The sequence below is a fragment of the Ursus arctos genome, unplaced genomic scaffold (genome assembly GCF_023065955.2).
Source record: "Ursus arctos isolate Adak ecotype North America unplaced genomic scaffold, UrsArc2.0 scaffold_20, whole genome shotgun sequence".
Taxonomy (NCBI): domain Eukaryota; kingdom Metazoa; phylum Chordata; class Mammalia; order Carnivora; family Ursidae; genus Ursus; species Ursus arctos.
This window is the reverse complement of record NW_026622875.1, coordinates 27,535,445-27,550,158: the sequence shown is the minus strand read 5'-3', so window position 1 is coordinate 27,550,158 and position 14,714 is coordinate 27,535,445. Positions and strand designations below refer to the sequence as shown.

The 14,714-nt window shown below is 35.7% G+C and overlaps 1 protein-coding gene across 11 annotated transcripts in view; it reads left to right on the top strand.

The window, feature by feature from the left end:
* The window catches only part of CEP63 (centrosomal protein 63), a 57,194-nt gene that overhangs the window by 27,909 nt on the left and 14,571 nt on the right, over positions 1 to 14,714 (top strand). For all 11 annotated transcript variants that reach the window (XM_026497072.4, XM_026497066.4, XM_048216150.2 and 8 more), the window contains 2 exons: positions 12,018 to 12,251; positions 14,284 to 14,423. In XM_026497072.4, coding sequence (XP_026352857.2) covers positions 12,018 to 12,251; positions 14,284 to 14,423 — 374 coding nt within the window. The remainder of the gene's footprint in view (positions 1 to 12,017; positions 12,252 to 14,283; positions 14,424 to 14,714) is intronic.

The following is a 14,714-nucleotide window of genomic DNA, read 5'->3' as shown; positions in this document are numbered from 1 at the left end:
TCTCCACATCCTTAGCAACACTTTCACTCTTTTGTCTTTTTGATACTGTCCATTTTGACAGGTATGAGGTGATATGTCATTGTGGTTCTGATTTGCATTTCCTTGATGATGAGTGACGCTGAGCATCTTTTCATGTATCTGTTGGCCATCTGTATGTCTTTGGAAAAATGTCTGTTCATGTCTTCTGCCCATTTTTAAATCAGGTTTGGTTTTTTTTGATACTAAGTTGTGTAAGTTCTTTATATGTTTTGGATTTTAACCCCCTATCAGCTGTATGACTTGCAAGTATCTTTTCCCATTCAGTAGATTGCCCTTTTATTTTGTTTATAATTTCTTTTATCATGCAAAACCTTTTTAGTTTGATGTAATTCCATTTGTTTATTTTAGCTTTTGTTGCCTTGCTACAGGATACTGGTCCAAAAAAATATTGCTATGACTGATGTCAAAGAGCTTGCTGCCTATGTTTTTTTCTAGTCTTATGGTTTCAGTTCTTATGTTCAAGTCTTTAATCCATTTTGAATTTTGTATGTAGTGTAAGATAGTGACGTAATATTATGCTATTTTATTTTGCCTGTAGCTGTCTAGTTTTCCCAGCATTTATTGAAGAGACTGTTTTTCCCCATTGTTTATTCTTGCCTCCTTTGTTATAGATTAATTGATGATATTAAGTGTGGGCTTATTTCTGGTCTGTATTCCAGTCTATTAATGTATGTGTCTTTTCATACCAGTACCATGCTGTGTTAATTACTATAGCTTTGTGATATAGTTTGAAATTAGGGGGCAACGATACCTCCAGCTTTGTTCTTTCTCAGTATTGCTTTGGCTACTTGGGATCTTTTGTAGTTCCATACAAACATTAGGATTCTTTGTTATAGTTCTATGGAAAATGCAATTGATATTTTGATGGGGATTGCACTGAATTTGTAGATTGCTTTGGGGTAGTATAGGCATTTTAACTATTCTTCCAGTTCATGAACATGGAATATCTTTCTATTTATTTGTGTTGTCTTCAATTTCTTTCATCAATGTCTTATGGTTTTCAGTGGACAGATCTTTCACCTCCTTCATTAAATTTATTCCTAGGTGTTTTATTCTTTTTGATGCAAATGTAATTGCAATTATTTTGTAATTGCAATTTTCTGATAGCTCATTATTAGTGTACAGAAATACACTAATATGTTATTAGTATGTTAATTTTGTATCCTGCAGCTTTACTGAATTCATTTATTAGTTCTAACAGTTTTTTCTGTGGTCTTTAGGGCTTTCTATATGTAGTATCATGCCATCTGCAAACTTTGATGGTTTTACTTTTTCCTTTCCAATAGTAATGCCCTTTTATTTCTTTCTCTTTCCTAATTGCTGTGGCCAGGATTTCCAATACTATGTTGAATAAAAGTGGTGAGAGTGGTTATCCTTGTCTTATTCCTGATCTTGAGGAAAAGCTTTCAGCTTGTCGATTATGAAGTTAGCTGTGGATTTGTCATTTATAGCCTTTATTATGTTGAGGTATGTTCCCTCTATATACACTTTGTTAAGAATTTTTATCATAAAGGATGATGAATTATCAGATGCTTTTTCTGCAAGTATGGAGGTGATCATATGATTTTTATCTTTCATTTTGTGGTATATTACATTGATTGATTTGCAGATATTGAACCATCCTTATATTCCTGGAATAAATCCTACTTCATCATGGCACATGATCGTTTTAATGTATTGTTGAATTCAGTTTGCTAATATTCTGTTGGAGATATTTTATATCTCTGTTCATCAGGGATATTAGCTTATAATTTTCTTTTTTGTGGTGTCTTTGGTTTTGATATTAGGGTAACGCTGGCCTCGTGAGTTTGGAAGCTTTCCTTACTCTTCAGTATTTTAGAATAATTGGAGAAGGATAGGTACTAACTCTTTTTTTTAAAGATTTTATTTATTTATTTGACAAAGAGAGAGCACACGTAGGCAGAGTGGTAGGCAGAGGAAGAGGGAGAAGCAGGCTCTCCACTGAGCAGGGAGCCTGACGCAGGGCTCGATCCCAGGACCTGGAATCATGACCTGAGCTGAAGGCAGATGCTTAACTGACTGAGCTACCCAGGCATGCCCCCCCCCCTTTTAAAAGATTTTATTTATTTGAGAGAGAGCAGGAGCAGGGGGAGGGGCAGAGGGAGATGGGGAGGGACAAGCAGACTCCTTGCTGCGTGCAGAGCCTGACTTGGGGCTTGATCACAGGACCCTGGGATCACGACCTGAGCCAAAGTCAGATGCTTAACTGACTGAGCCACCCAGGTGCCCCAGTACTAACTCTTCTTTAAATGTTTTGTAGAATTCACCTGTAAAGCTGTCTGGTTTTGGACTTTTGTAATTTTGGGAGTTTTAAAATTACTGATTCAGTTTATTTACTTGTAATTGGTTGATTCAGATTTTCTATTTCTGTGTGATTTAATCTTGGAAGGTTTTGTGTTTCTAGGAATTTATCCATTCTAAAGGTTTTCCAATTCATTGGCATGTAATTGTTTGTGGTGGCCTTTTATAGTCCTTTGTATTTCTGTAGTGTCAGTTGTAACTTCTCTTCTTTTATTTATTTGTTTCTTCTCTCTTTTTTTTTCTTATCAATCTGGCTGGAGATTTATCATTTTTGTTTATCTTTTCAAAGGACCAGTTTGTAGTTTCATTGATCTTTTCTATTTTTTAAGTCTCTTATTTCATTTATTTCCTCTGACCTTTATTATTTCTTCCTTCTACTAACTTTAGACTTTGTTCTTCTTTTCCTATTTCCTTTATGTGTAAAGTTAGATTGTTCATTTGAGATTTTTCTTGTTTCTTGATGTAGGGCTCTATCTTTATGAACTTCCTTCTTAGAACTACTTTTCCTGCGTTGTGTTTCCATTTTCATTTGTCTCAAGGTATTTTTTTTCTTTTTGATTTTTTTGTTGACCTGTTAGTTGTTTAGAGCATGTTGTTTAGTCTCCATGTGTTTGTGTTTTCCCCAGTTTTCTTCTAAAAACTGTAACTCCAGTTTTCTTCAGAAATTGTAATCAGTTTCTCTTTTCATATTGTTGTCGTCAGAAAAGATACTTGATATGATTTCAGTCTTACTGGACTAATTGTGGTTTGTTTTGTGACCTAACATGTGATCTGTCCTGGAGAATGTTCCATGTGCACTTGAGAAGAGTATATATTTTGCAGTTTTGGGGTGACATGTTTTGTTTATATTTGTTAACTCCATCTGGTCTAATGTGTCATTTAAGGCCAGTGTTTCCTTATTGATTTTCTGTCTGGATGATCTCTTACATTGAAGTAAGTAGGGTGTTAAATTCCCCTACTATTTAATATATTACTGTCAATTTCTCTCTTTATGCCGTTTAATATTTTTCTTATTATTTAGGTACACTAAGAACTTTATAATACAATATTTTATTTGATTTTCATCCTTAAAATTTTCCTTTTTAAATATGACAAATCAACAAATGTGTAGTCATAATGATTGCATTGAAATCCAGTCTACTATTAAATGTACCATAATTTACGGAATGACTCCTTTATCGTATAACATTTAGTTTTTTACTTTTTTACCCTCGTAAATAGTGCATGGGTGAATGTCTTTGTATAAACATCTAGGAGCATATGTCCATTTATAATCTTAGGAAGTGGCCCTAGAAGTGAAATTGCTGTACCAGTGTAGTTGTACATTCTTAACAATTTTTTAAATATATTGGCAAAGTACTCTCCAAAGTTATGTTGATCCAGACTTTCATCAGCAGTATTTGGGATTGTCCATTTCCTCACACTTTCCCAATATTGGGCACTATTATTTTTTTTAATTTCCCCTACTTTTAGGCTTATCTTTGCCAATCTGATAGGTGAAAAATATGGTGTCTGATTATTTGTTTTAATGTGCATTTCTTTAATTATGATTTAGGTTGTGCATTTTTTCATCTACTTGCAGACATTTCCGTTTTTTGTAAATTGTTTGTGTCCTTTGCTCATTTTTCTTTTAGGATATTTATATTTTACTATTTTGTAATAGCTCTTCCTACATTAACTATATTATTAACCCTTTGCTGTTTTGTTGCAATTCTGTGTGTTTCCTAGTTTACCTTAATTTTTGCCTACTAGTTTTAATGGAAATACAGTTGTTTTATAAACAATTATTTAGAATTGCCTAATTCTATTAATTTTTTTCTGTAGGGTTTCTGTCTTTGATGTCATACTATAAAGCTTTACCTAAGCCAAGATTTCTTATGCTTTATAATTTCTTTTTTATATATATGATCTGGAAATTATTATTATAAGGTATTTGATAGGCTAAGTTTGTTTTTTTCCTAAATGGTTATCCACATAATTTATTGACTGTTAGATTTTGAGAACTTGACAGAGCGATTCTAAAATTTTTATGGAAGAATAGATGAATGGTACTAAGCAGCATTTTCTAAAAGAGTGAGAGTGATGTTCTGTCAAATATTAAAATGAATTGTATTAAGAAGTACAGTTGTTAAACAACGTGACATTATTAGATGCAATGGTAGAATGATGGTTATAGACGCATAGAAAAGGATTGGTTTAGTCACTAAAACATAAGGTTATTTCTATTTAGAAGGTAAGGAATCACCTGCTACTTTCCCTCTTGCCCACATACAAGAGTTGAAAGGAGATATTAAGGGAATTCTTAGAGAACATTAAAACATTAAAAAAATTAAAATATTAAGCCAGCACAGAGTATAAAATATTTTGCTGATAAATGTTATGTGAAAAAAATAGAAGTTGCATTAAATATATATGTTTTCCTTTTGAAATATCTGGATGAGCTATATGATATCATTCAAGTTAGTTTTAAATCCACTTTTCAATTATGTATGTATTTATAAGTATAAATATAATATTTTTAAAGCATCCTTTTCATGTTACAACCTATGAAGAAAAGATGATCCTAACTCAAATGTTAATCTGTTGTCTTGGTAGAATTATTGGAGTTAATTGAATTGACTCAGACCTACTGTTTGAAGTTTATGGTGACATAGACAAGCAGTTGTAAGAGGATGTTATTGGGAGCCAGTCTGTTAATGAGCTCTTCAAGCTGCTACCTGGTGGAAATGCTGCAAGGCTATGGCCCGCACTGACACATTTGGAGTTGACACTGTTGGGGACGTTGATAGAGACAGATCCTGCCACGGTCATAGCTTCATTCTGGGAGCCCTTGGAAAATAAAAAGCCCTTGTTGCTTCATATCACATTGTTCTCAGGAATTTTGCTATCTGGGAAAGCCATTCCCTTGAAGCACCAGGATTACAGACTGTAAAGCTAGAGAAGGATTTGACCACAACCCCAGTCCCCAGCCCTTTCCCTACTGTCATACTTCCACTGCCCCCCTCGGCTTTTATTCCCATCTCCCTGACATAAATTGCCTTTTTAATTATTTCTTTACTATTAATACCTCTGCTGTGAGTTGTGTTGTTGAGATAATTCCACCCATTCCAACAGAACAGTTAGAATGTCGCATGTTAGATTAATAAGAGGAAGTTCTGCAGGGGGCAGAAGGAAGTATAGAGGGAGAGGTGGATGTGGATGTGTTCATATTTACATTTTAATGATGACTGTTAATGTGTGTGCGTCTCTTTGGAATACTTTAAGTGCTTCAATGGAAACATACCTCTTTGCTAATATTTGAATAGTATAAATTGGATAATGAATTCTTTTAGAAGCGTTATACGTTGTGTACTCTGTTACTTTTTGTCTCAGTTTTAATTGAACATTAAGGGAATGCAGTATTATAATTGTAACTGCCAATATCTTTATCTAGAGGCCTGTTGCCATTTTTGTCTTTTATGAAATTTTGTCGCCAAGAAAGGCAGGATTACATTTTTTTTCTTTCGGATGGAGTTGGTGTAGTGTATTCTTGGTTACCAAAATACTCATAGTTTGAGGACTTTGAAATGGTAAATATTCGTGGTGTGTAAAAAAGCATGATACATAACTGTGTGTGATCTTAATTACATTAAAATGCTTATTTGTATAGATACACACATGGGACCTAGAAGTCAAACTATAAAGTGCTTGTGATTATGGATGACTTTGTTCTTTGCTTCTTGTGTTTTTCAGTTTCCTCTTATGTACACGTTAACTTTTAAAAAATAAAATTTTTAAAACCTAAGAAAAAATAAGAGGATGTTCTGGTTTCGAGTTCAAAAAATTAATGGCAGTGGTTATTGCAAAAAAAAAAAAAGGGGGGAGGTTCAAAAATATATTAGCCTCAAGATATCTCTAATGCCAGAGATGTAAGAGAAATAATCCTTACTTTATAAGTAGTGAAAATGATTGTTTTTGACTGTTAGTCTTGGAAGAGGCATTCTTGAGATATTCTAGTGTAGTTTTTTTGTTTAATAGAAATAAAAGAGTTATATGTAACTTAAAATTTTCTAGTCGTCACATTTAAGAAGTAAAAAGAAAGAGGTAAAAGTCATATATTTAACTCAGTATACTAAAAATATCATTACAGCAGTTACTTTTTTTTTTTTTTAACTGAGCCCTTGAAATCCAGGGTGTATTTTAGAGTTTGTGTACATCTCAGTGCAGACCAGCCGCAGTTCAGGTGCCCAGTGGCCACATGTCACTAGTGACTGCCCTATCGGATTGCACCGGCTAAGTGTATTAATTCTAGTCAATGAAAACTCAGAATTTGTACTTGAACGATTATGTACTTCCGCCTGTGCTTAAACACTGTATTTGTATCTGACTGAAAGAGTAGGTCAATAAGAGGCTATGTTCTTAATTCTTCACAACTAAGAAGTAGGTTAGTTTTTAAGTGTCAAATCTAGACTCACTGGTTAAATTTGAACTTAGTTAAACTATAACCTCAACATTGAGTCTACTTTAAGATTGCAGATTTGAACTAAGTAGTATTAAATAGCTATTGCAGTGTTTTTGGTTTTTAAAGATTTTATTTATTTGAGAGAGAAAGAGAGAGACAGCAAGAGCGGGGTTAGGTGCAGAGGGAGAGTGAGAAGCAGGCTGCCCGCCGAGCGGGGAGCTGGATGTGGGGCTCCATCCCAGAACCCTGAGATCATGACCTGACCTGAAGGCAGATGCTCAACCGACTGAGCCACCAAAAAACATAATGCTAGTGTTTTGCAAATATGTATTGTCTTTAATCCTGAGTGTCCTTTTGGGCAGAGGCTTTCTAGCTCTGTTCCTCCAAGGCCCAGGGGTGCTGTGCATTTTAAGGTGAGGTTGGGAAGTTTCAGCAAGTTGGGCTCCAGCCCTTTCCTCCTCACCCTCACCCAGTCTCGTCAACTATTTTTTCTGTATGAAGTTCTGTATAAATAGAGTTTCCCTTGGGGGAAAAACGTGTATATTGTATTTTTAAAGTTTGGAGGTAGTTGCGTGCTTGGCAGTTATTCTTGCGGATCTAAACCTATTTGGTAGCTTTTTTTCCAGACTATTATTGGAATCTGGTAGAAAGTTTTTGGTTCTTTACACCAGAATCTTGATCTGTAATTTATACAAACACTATTTGTCTGTTTCTTTGCCTTTCTCCTTCCAGCATTCCTCTGGCTTATGGGCATTATTGAGCATCTACTTTATGTGACCGTTGTATAGGGTTTGGCTCCTATACAGTATACAGTAAAATCTTTACTCCATCCATGGCAGATTGATTTCCCAGAGACATTTCCATTTAAATCTCTGAAAATAAAATTGGATACTTTACCTTTTAAAAATATTTACAGTAAGGCAAGTTTTACTTACACAGATGATTCATGTCTATCTTCAGTATTTAGATGAAGTACCTCTCTGGATACAGGATTAAAACTTGTGAACACTAGAAAGTTGGGAACTGAAAAACAGGATAGCTGGAATACACAGCTTAGGAATTATCTAAGTCTGCTGGAACTTTATACTGTAGGTCTGTGAGACAGTCACTAACCGGTTATATTCATATGTACCTCAGTAGATAAATCATTGAAAGAAACTAATATGAGATGTACTATATTTTATAACCAAACTATATTTGGTTAAGTTTTTTAACTCAGAGGGTGTCTAAATATTGATGACAGAACCAATCTTTCCTCTACTCCAAGCACCTTTTCCCGAAAGGAGCAAAATTCTCCAATTCCCTCCATCCCAAATTTAAACATCTTTTGGTCAATCTGAATCATCTGAATTTGCATGTTTTGAATGTATCTGGAAATACAGAATAATTAACTACATGCAACATGTTCTGGGGTGGGGAGACAGGAAAATTTGACTTGGAAATTTAAGAAGTTTAGTGATTAAGAAAAAACCCTAATTTATGAGCTTCCATAAGAAATAAAATAACGCATTATAGTTCCTATGTTTCCTGTGTTGTAGAGAGGAGAGAAATCCAGTTTTCCTATGTGATGACTCAGATGCAGTTAAACTTCTGCACTAGTGGCTAGAATAATGCAGCTGTTCTTGCGGTAGGTGGGCAGCGTCTCTTCTCCTGAGGAATCCCTTCACTTTCTCAATTCTGTCTTACCCCTTCTTCTCAAGCTATTTATTGTATACGTTTTTAAGATTTCATTTTTTAAGAGCAGTTTTCTGTTTGCAACAACATTGAGAGGGAGGTACAGAGATTTCCTGTGTGCTCCCATACGTGCATGGCCTCCCCCTTCTCAACATCACTCACCAGAATGCTACATTTGTTGCTAGGGATGAACCTACATTGACACATATTAGTTTACTTTAGGGTTTACTCTTGGTATTGTATGGTCTGTATGGGTTTGTACAAATGTATAATGACATATACGCATCATTGTAATAGCATACCGAGTATTTTCACTGCCATAAAATTCCTCTGTGCTCAGCCTTTTCATCTCTCTCCTGCCCTGCATCCTCATAATCACTGATATTTTTATTATCTCTATAGTTTTGCCTTTTCCAGAATGTCATATAGTTGGAATCATACAGTATATAGTCATTTCAGTCGGGCTTTTTCCCCTTATTAATGTGCATTTAAAGTTCCTTCATGTCTTTTCATGTCTTGATAGCTCATGTTTTTAGCACTGAATGATATTCCATTGTTTGGATGTACCCCAGTTTATTTATCCACTCACTTAGTGAAGGACATCTTGGTTGCTTTCAAGTTTTGGCAGTTATGAATAAAACTGCTGTGAACATACATGTACAGGTTTTTGTGAGAACATAATGTTTTCAACTCCTTTGGGTAAATGGCAAGAAGCGTAATTGCTGGATCGTATGGTAAGAATATATTAAATCTTAGAACACCACATTGTCTTCCAGAATGTCTGTAACATTTTGTATTCATACCAGCGATGTATGAGAGTTCCTGTTGCTCCGTATCCTCACCAGCATTTGGTGTCATCACTGTTTCAGATTTTGGTCATTCCAATAGACGTGTAATTATTGTATTAATTTGCATTTCCCTGATGACATATGATGTAGATCATCTTTTCATATGTTTATTTGCCATCTTTTTTAGTGAGATGGCTTTTCAGGTCTTTAGCCCATTTTTTAATGGAGTTATTTCCTTATTCCTGGATTTTAAGAATTCTTATTACATTTTGTATAGCGGTCCTTTATCAGGTCCGTCTTTTGCAACTATTTTCTCCCAGCCCCTGGCTTGTCTTTTGATATTATCTTTCAAAGAGTGGAAGTTTTTAATTTTAATCAAGTTCAGCTTATCAGGTATTTCTTTCAGGGCTCATGTCTTTGGTGTTTTATCTAAAAAGGAATTCTTTTTTTTTTTTTAAGATTTTATTTATTTATTTGACAGAGAGAGACAGCCAGTGAGAGAGGGAACACAAGTAGGGGGAGTGGGAGAGGAAGAAGCAGGCTCCCAGCGGAGCAGGGAGCCCGATGTGGGGCTCGATCCCAGAACCCTGGGATCACGCCCTGACCCGAAGGCAGATGCTTAACGACTGAGCCACCCAGGTGCCCCTAAAAAGGCATTCCTATACCCACAGTTATCTAAGTTTTCTTCTATGCTATCTCCTAGGAAGTTTATAGTTTTGCATTTTACATTTAGGTCTGTGATCCATTTTGAGTTAATTTTTATGAAGGGCAGAAGGTCTTTGTCTAGATTTATTTTGCTTGTGGACGTCCAGTTGTTCCAGGACCATTTGTTGAAGAGACTGTCTTTGTTGCATTGTGTTGCCTTTGCTCCTTTGTCAAAGATCAGTTGAGTCTATTTATGGGGGTCCATTTCTGGGCTCTCTATTCTGTTCTTTTAAACTATTTGTCTTTTCTTTCACCAGTATTATGCTGTTTTGATAATCATTGCTTTATAGTAAATCTTGAAGTCAGGTAGCATCAGTCCTCTAACTTTTTTCTTCTTCAATATTGTGTTGGCTCATTCGAGCCTTTCCATATAAACTTTATTTATTTATTTATTTTTAAAGACTTTATTTATTTGACAGAGAGACAGCCAGCGAGAGAGGGAACACAGGCGGGGGGAGGAGTGGGAGAGGAAGAATCAGGCTCTCAGCGGAGGAGCCTGATGTGGGGCTCGATCCCAGGACTCTGGAATCATGCCCTGAGGCGAAGGCAGATGCTTAACGACTGAGCCACCCAGGCGCCCCTCCATATAAACTTTAGAATCAGTTTGTCAATATCCATAAAATAATTTTCTGGGATCTTGATTGGGATTGTGTTGAATCCATAGATCACATTGGGAAGAGCTGACACTTTGACAGTATTGAGTTCTCCTATCCATGAACATGGACGGTCTCCCCATTTATTTAGTTTTTTGATTTAATTCATCAGAGTATTATAGTTTCCCTTAAATAGATCTTGTACTTATTTAGTTATATTCATACTTAAATATTTATTTTTTTCAGGTGTTAATGTAAATGATACCATGTTTTTAATTTAAATTCCACATGTTCATTATTGGTATATAGAAAAGTGATTGAGTTTTGTGTATTAACCTTATATCCTGCAACTTTGCTATAATTGCTTATTAATTCCAGGAGAGTTTTTTTTCTTTTTTTTAAGTTTTTATTTTAATTCCAGTCAGTTAACATAGAGTGTTATATTAGTTTCAGGTGTATAATACAGTGATCAACAATTCCATACACATGTTGATCATCACAACAAGTGCCCTCATTAATCCCCATCACCTATTTAACCCATCCCCCCACCCACCTCCCCTCTGGTAACCACCAGTTTGTTCTCTATAGTTAAGAGTCTGTTTCTTTCTCTCTCTTTTTCCCTTTGTCCCTATGTTTTGTTTCTTAAATTCCACTTATGAGTGAAATCAGATAGTATTAATCTTTCTCTGACTTATTTCTCTTAGCATTGTACTCTCTAGCTCCATCCATCTCATTGCAAATGGCATGATTTCATTCCTTTTTATAGGTAATATTTCATTGTGTATATATACCACCTCTTCTTTATCCATTCATCAGTTGATGGATGCTTGGGATGCTTCCATATCTTGGCTGTTGTAAATAATGCTGCTATAAACATAGGGGTGCATGTGTCCCTTTGAATTAGTGTTTTTGTATTTGTTGAGTAAATACCCAGTAGTGGGATTGCTAGATGGTAGGGTTCTATTTTTAATTTTTGAGGCATCTTTCAGGAGGGTTTTTTGTTGTTATTGATTCTTTCAGATTTTTTACATAAACGATCATGTTATCCTTGAGCAAAGGCGTCTTTATGTCTTCCTTCCCAATATATATATATACCTTTTATTTCCTTTTCTTGCCTTACATTAGCAAGGACACCCAGTTGATATTAAAAAGGACTAGTGACAGGGGATATCTTTGACTTGTACCTCATCTTAGTGAGAAGGCTTTGAGTTTCTCATTATTAAGTATGATGTTAGCTGTACAGTTTTTTTAGATCGTCTTTAGCAAGTTGAGAGAGTTCCCTTCTGTTCCCAGTTTTTATCATGAGAGGTTTTTTGGGTCATGAGTGGGTTATTATAAATGAACTAATGCTTTACATTTTTATGGAAATAAACTCAGTTTTATTTTAGTCTTCCTTATGCATCAAATTGTTCTTTTATTATTTCACTTCTGTCTATTGGTAATCTGTGTTTCTAGGCTCAGCTTGTCAATCGGAAACAGAAATTAGAGTCTGTGGAGCTGTCCAGCCAGTCGGAAATTCAGCACCTGAGCAGTAAGCTGGAGCGCGCCAATGACACTATTTGTGCCAATGAGTTGGAAATAGAGCGCCTCACCATGAGGGTCAATGACTTGGTTGGAACCAATATGATTGTTATGCAAGAGCAGCGGCAAAAAGAAGAAAAATTGAGGGAATCTGAAAAACTATTAGAGGTTTGTTTTAAAATTACTACAGTTGGGGAAATGTGTGTATGCATGTTTTTAAGGGAAAATAATTAGCCCCAAAGTCCATCACCTGAATGGATAAAGAAGATGTGGTGTATATATATATTACAGTGAAATTTTACTCAGTCATCAAAAAGAATGAAATCTTGCCATTTGCAATGACAAGGATGGAACTAGAGTGTATTATGCTAAGTGAAATAAGTCAGAGAAAGACAAATACCATGATTTCACTCATATGTGGAATTTAAGAAACAAAACAGATGAGCATAGGGGAAGGGGAAAAATAGAGAGGGAGGCAAACCGTAAGAAACTCTTAAAGATAGAGAACAAACTAAGGGTTGCTGGAGGGGAGTTGGGTAGGGGGAAGGGATAGTTGGGTGATGGGCATTAAGGAGGGCACATGTGATGAGCATTGGGTGTTATATGTAAGTGATGAATCACTGAATTCTACTCCTGAAACCAATATTACATTATATGTTAACGAACTAGAATTTCTTTATTTTTTTATTAGTTTCAGGGGTAGAAGTTAGTGCTTTATCAGTTGTATATAACACCCAGTGCTCATTACATCACATGCCCTCCTTAATACCGATCACCCAGTTATCCCTTTCCCCTACCCACCTCCCCTCCAGCAACCCTCAGTTTGTTTCCTAGAGTTCAGCGTCTCTTATGGTTTGCCTCCCTATTTTCATCTTATTTTATTTTTCCTTCCTTTCCCCTATGTTCATCTGTTTTGTTTCTTAAATTCCATGTGAGTGATATCATATGGTATTTGTCTTTCTCTGACTGACTTATTTTGCTTAGCATAATACCCTCTAGTTCCATCCACATTGTTGTTAATGGCAAACTTTCATTCTTTTTGACGGCTGAGTAATATTCCTGTGTCTGTGTGTGTGCATGTGTGTGCGTGTGTGTGTGTGTGTGTGTGTGTATACACCACATCTTCTTTATCCATTCATCTGTTGATGGACATCTGGGCTCTTTCCATATTTTGGCTATTGTGGACATTGTGGCTATAAACATTGGGGTGCATGTGCCTCTTCGAATCACTATGTTTGTATCCTTTGGATAAATATCTAGTAATGCAATTACTGGGTCATAGGGTAGTTCTAGTTTTAACTTTTTGGGGAACCTCCATACTGTGTTCCAAAGTGGCTGCACCAGTTTGCATTCCCATCAACAGTGTAAGAGTGTTCCCCATTCTCCACATCCTCACCAACATCTGTTGGTCCCTGAATTGTTAGTTTTAGTTATTCTTACCAGTGTGCGGTAGTATCTCATTGTGGTTTTGATTTGTATTTCCCTGATGCCGAGTGATGTTGAACATTTTTTCATGTGTCTGTTGACCATTGGTATGTCTTCTTTGGAGAAATGTCTGTTCATGTCTTCTGCCCATTTCTTAGCTGGATTTTTTGTTTTTTGGATGTTGAGTTTGATAAGTTCTTTATGGATTTGGGTTATTAGCCCTTTATCTGATAAGACATTTGCAAATATCTTCTCCCATTCTGTAGGTTGCCTTTTAGTTTTGCTTACTGTTTCCTGTGCTGTGCAAAAGCTTTTTATCTGGATGAAGTCCTGATAGTTCACATTTGCTTTTGATTCTCTTGCCTTTGGAGACGTGTCTAGCAAGAAGTTGCTGCGGCCAAGGTCAAAGAGGTTGCTGCCTGTGTTCTCCTCTAGGATTTTGATGGGTTCCTGTCTCACATTTAGGTCTTTCATCCATTTTGTGTTTATTTTTTATATGGTGTAAGGAAGTAGTCCAGTTTCATGCTTCTGCATGTGGCTGTCCAGTTTTCCCAACACCATTTGTTAACTAACTAGAATTTAAATAAGAACTTAAAAAAATTAACCTCGAACTAGGTTCAAGAGTGCATGGTTTCTTCCCTACTCTGTAGCTAATGGATCAGACATTGATAGCCTTGTTAATATTGTACCTGTTATGGTCTGACTCTCTGGCTTCCTTTTCTCCTGAAATAGAAAAATTGTAATAACATCTGACATTTTTCTGAGTATTTTTCAGATTCTTCAGGAAGAAAAGAGAGAATTGAAAGCAACTCTTCAGTCTCAAGAAACTTTCATGCATGAGGAAAGAATGCAAACGGAGAAGCTACAAGCAAAGTTAAAGCCAGCTGACACTAAACACGCGATAGAGGCCGTAAGGTATATTTACTCGTAAATATTAATTGTACCCACTTGGTGGTTTGGCATTGAGCACCAGTTAGAATGTGATGTATTCATAATTTTGTGTTTGATCATATTATGGGTTTTCTTATTCACTTTTAATTTCTGAGTTAAATTTTTATAGCGTTATAAGATTTTGTGTGGTTAGTTATTTTCTGCCTCCAGTGTGGGTCCCTAACCAAAAGGCTGTAATGTTTAGAAAGTAGAAACTACTGGGTCAATCTCTACTCTTGGTGAAACTCCAAATGTGAAAGGAATTGTAGTCCATGT